Genomic DNA, 4,682 nt, shown 5'->3' with positions numbered 1-4,682 from the left:
TATTAGGGTGGCTCTTAAATGGCGTATTTAAGACGCTGGCCTAAACATGCCGGCCCCCTTGCGGCAAGCAATCTGGAAGTTTACGTATTTAGGCCACCAAGTTTCATCGTTTAGTAGATATGTCTTAAAACTATAAGCGACGTATCCATTTACGTTCCGCATTTGTCGAACCTAAATTCTAGAAAAAATGTAAAGGAAGAAAAAAGTCACAATAAAACGTGGTTTGAAATTCACAAGCACTTGTTTATTTTTATTTCAATTCATGTTATTAATCCAGATTTTCGAAAAAATAAAAAAGTGAATATAAAAAATTTATTGTAATTGTTGGGGGGAAAAATCATTCAGCAAGCACCGGAGAGCACCCACCCGAAGATTGTATTTTGTGCCAATAGTGGGCCCATGGCACCTGCGGGAAGAGCGCCCAGGAAAATCTTGGGGAAAACGTCGGCCCCAAGAACTACTCGGACTGGCGAAGAAATGTGGAACCGCGGGTCAGCCAGTCTTAAATTTGTATACACTGCGCCAATCGAAGCGTCGATATTCGCGACCGGGGTTATCTTCTTGTAGTTTCTCACAATAATAGCATGAGTGGTTACCGTCGCTGTTTGAACGTATTTTCCACGCATTTTAATAAAGCACCCGCGTTGCTTATTGATGGACGTCACGTTCAAGCGTAGCTCTTGGGCAAGATCTTCGGCTAATATCGACGTGGCTGCGCATGGGTCTATGAGTGCCCGTATATGATGCAGTCGGCCTCCTGCTTCTATTTTAACGACGGCGGTGGGCGCTACTGGTGTCAGGCTTTGTAGCGAAATAACAGCTGATCGCCCCATAGTTACCATTCCGGATCGAAATCCGCTTTGAGCTTGGCGGTGGAATGCAGAAGATTCCACTCGCCCGCTTTTGATTTGTCGACGGCGAGGGCGGTAACGCTGCTGTCGGGATTTGAAACCTCCCTTGTTTTTTGAAGGCTGGAAAGCTCCGGTTTCCAGTCCCTCTTGATGGTCTCGTTCGTGCTCTGAGTCTGGGCGAAAACGCTGGAGTCCTAATCCCCTCGACCCATCTGGATGGAAAGCGTAGGTTTCCATTCCAGGGGAGTTTGCTGAGCGGAAAGCATCGGTTTCCGCTTCAGGTTCAGGGATTTCCCCCTCTTCCAGGCCTGGGCGGAAAGCTGAAGTTTCCGCTCCAGCCTCTGACGCCTCTAATGATATGGCGTCGCTATCGTCGTCTTCGGCAACCGTATTCCTTGGTGGTCGTCGGCTAAAACGCGGCTTGTCGGCACGTGATGAAATATGAAGCAACGTGTGATGTTGCTCCTGGCACTGCCGGCATCTGCCCTCGTTAGTGCAATGTGCTGCGCGGTGGGTTCCTGCTAAGCAATTGGAGCAGTAGCGGTGGATCAATACTTCACGCAGACGCTCTTCTGGCCCTTTAGCACGAAAAACAGGGCAGAGCCGGAGAGGATGCTTCGAGCCGCAAAGTCGACAAGTCAGGGGATAGCCTCGGGTAGTTTCCGCTTGTTTTCGCATCAACGTGAAGCGGGTCATTTTCTGAAATAGCAGTTTCCCAATCGTAATTAGAACTTTACAAGGAAACGAGATTGACGGGTGGCGAGCCATAGCGAGGTACAAATTTACGCATTCCTTAATGATTGATGGGAAAAACATTCTAACGTTTATACCTGGCTTTATATTGGGGTGGTGAGAGTCGGCAGGGTTCATGGGAACTTTGAGCTGCTTATCTGATAAATAGGTTGCACGGAAAGTGTGGCGGAAACAAATTAACATTTAATTGATGGGTCTATGCATTATAACTTGACGTAGTAATACTGCATTTTGAAATAGATAATAATAAATAATTATGTATTATTCATTATTACCCACCCCATCTATATGAAAAAAAAAAAAAATGCATATAATTTCCATTACTGCAAGCACTAACTGCACACACACACACTATTAAGCGGATCTGCACAAAATTTGCGCAGACCTGCTACAGAAAATGGCAAGTGCAACCTCAGTGTTATTATCGAAAGAACTCTCCATAGTATCGAATTGTTTAGTACATCGATATCGATAACACAACACTACTTCCGTCAATGGCCGATTCTCAACCACGTTAAATATATTCGTCTTTACTACAAGTGCTGTTGTGCGGTGCCGGTGAAATATTTCGAGTTAATTGAAAAAAAAACATAGCAAGCGGCGCGATTGAAACAATAATTAACCCATCGATTTTGATAGCAGGTGCAGTGAAAGGGTGATTGTAAATAGTAAGTAGTAATATGTAAGTAGTGCGAATGTACACACAAACAAAAGAAATAAATAAAAACAAAAAAACGGTGAATTTTAAGAAATAAGTGCGTAGAGTTCCTTTTAAATAAAAAAAAATGCGTAAATTAAAGTTAATTTCTAACAAGAAAAAACGTGCGTAATAAATATACATACGTTTTGCGAAACATATGTATGTGCAGAAGTACCGGTGGAGTGTTCAATTCATTATGTAAATGTGCCTTATGTAAAGGAAAATGTACATACATATGTACCATGTGGTGCTAGTTGGTCGCGTTAAGAGCGTGCCCTTTTAAAGTTTGGGAAAATTTTAGTTTGGCATCCCCCGCGTACAAAAAAAAGGTGGCTTTAGGGGGGTAGGGGGCGTTCTCCTGATTCCAAATATATATACTTTTAGCCGCAGCAGACTTATAGTTTTTAACTTATTTGTTGTTAAAGTTAGTAAATTGAACTAACCTCTCGGCGCTATTTCACACAACAAACACTTTATTTATGAACACACTTCGGCAAAATAGTTTCATTAAAAGCCCGCACAATGAAATGTAAACATATTTTTTAAATTTATGATGTATTTTTACTAAATTAAGTAAGTTTTAACAATTATCACGCACTTATATATGTATACGCACATTGTGAATACAGAACTGTTGATTCAACCATAGTTTCACACTGACATTAGAAGGGTGCTGCCACATCTAACAAAATAACAATAAAAGGTAATAGTTTTTATCGTACCCGTTTTCCTGTTCAGCGTTGAATTAGTAGTAAAGGAGGGTATGGGGTTAAACACCCCCAATATAAAAAAAAAAAAATGACAAGCGCCGCAGGCGAAAATTTTTAATAAAAAATCGCGCGATTTTTTATAAAAAATTTTCATTATTTATCGAAGTATTGATTTTTATGGAAAAAGCGCCACAGGCGAAAATTTTTAATAAAAAATCGCGCGATTTTACATAAGGATCCTCATGTTTTCGGGCGATTTTTTTCCTCCACATGTACTCAAACATCATATCCGCAAAGTTTTGTGGATTATTATAGTTATCCTTTGTAAAAAATCTTTTTAATACACGCCATTGCCGCTCAATCCGTTGCGTGTGTGTACCGTCTTCTGCTACAAAGGGATTATCGGGATCGCTGTGGTTAACTTTCCGGTGCTCATACCCGTGATTAGGAAGGCAATCATACGCCTTCCAATAATCCGTACAAATAATGCTGCCTTCGAGTACATGCTTCTTAATCAGAGGTATGAGCACCTCAGCCGACCGAATGTTCTCAGGGCACACTTCCAAGCGAATATCCTCGCTGCCGTCCTCCAGCATTCCAAGGACCCAATGCCCTTCCACTCTCCTGCCTGAAAAAGAAAATCATTTAGTCGAAGGGTATTTTTCAATATAGATTTATGTTACCTTTATTGTATTTTCGCTTGCCAAACTTACTCTCGTCAATTTGGACAATTTTACCGGGGCCCCCAATTTTCCCCAAAACTTCCTGCTGATCAATTTCGTACAATACTACTGCCTCACGGCAATAGTTGTACCAATCGCAGATGGTAGCGCTGGATAAAATGGATCCCTCGATAAAATTCTCCTTCCTGACGAGAGCCTGCGGCCAGTGCGAAGCATATGTATACATAAGATAAAAAATATGTGGAAGCGATATCTTCGCATTTTCAAACCACGTCCCAGCGGCCCTTGAAGTGGCAGCCCTAGAACGGCAGACCCCTTTGCGGCATCGGAAAAGGCCGACGGTATTGTTTCCCGCGGTTGACACAAGCATCGGTGCCTTATGGATGCGACACAACTTGTTACGTAATATAAGGCCCTGTTCCTCGGCAAATTCAATGCACTTCTCCCGCGTATCCAATCTTTTATAAATTTTGACTAGGTTCCACATATTTTCTACTTCAGCCACGGTCAGCACATTGGCATTCCGCTCACTAACACCACGGCTGGTGGAAGGTACATCAAAATCTATAAATATAATAGTAATTATATCTGTGTATGAACATAAAAAAAGAAAGAAAAACATACCAGCTTGTATCTCACTCATTTCTAAAATTTAAATCAAAATATTAATTACAGTATTTAAAAACGCGCTTAATTTACCCAACTGTTGAGATAAGAACACAAGAATTAAGAAAATAGTACCAAAACAGATTTAAAAAACAACGGTACTTTTTAAAAACAGTAATATGCCTTTGGCAGTGGCACCCATTAAAAGGGGGTTACAAATGTCAGTAAAAAATTAATAAAAGAACATGAGCCAGCTACACCAGCCACAGTACTTTTGCGCAGAACACTTTTCTGCGTAGGCGGCCTTCGGCCGCGCTTAGGGATTATAACCCTTACTACGTAGAATTCTCCTTTCTGTGTGACATAACTTTACTTATGC

General features: G+C 41.5%; 1 protein-coding gene across 1 annotated transcript; it reads right to left on the bottom strand.

The window, feature by feature from the left end:
- Window positions 1-130: 130 nt before the first annotated feature.
- Window positions 131-4,340, bottom strand: LOC118733910. Its single transcript, XM_036463543.1, has 4 exons — window positions 4,322-4,340; window positions 3,698-4,261; window positions 3,245-3,642; window positions 131-178 (listed from the first exon to the last, which is right to left on the bottom strand). The coding sequence occupies exons 1-4, from the start codon at window positions 4,338-4,340 to the stop codon at window positions 131-133; spliced, it is 1,029 nt and encodes a 342-aa protein (XP_036319436.1).
- Between the last annotated feature and the right edge of the window lie 342 nt (window positions 4,341-4,682).

The sequence above is a fragment of the Rhagoletis pomonella genome, unplaced genomic scaffold (genome assembly GCF_013731165.1).
Source record: "Rhagoletis pomonella isolate Grant_MI unplaced genomic scaffold, Rhpom_1.0 Rhpom_scaffold_00001, whole genome shotgun sequence".
Lineage (NCBI taxonomy): Eukaryota > Metazoa > Arthropoda > Insecta > Diptera > Tephritidae > Rhagoletis > Rhagoletis pomonella.
Note: the sequence above shows the minus strand (reverse complement) of the source record. Positions and strands in the feature narration are given on the sequence as shown.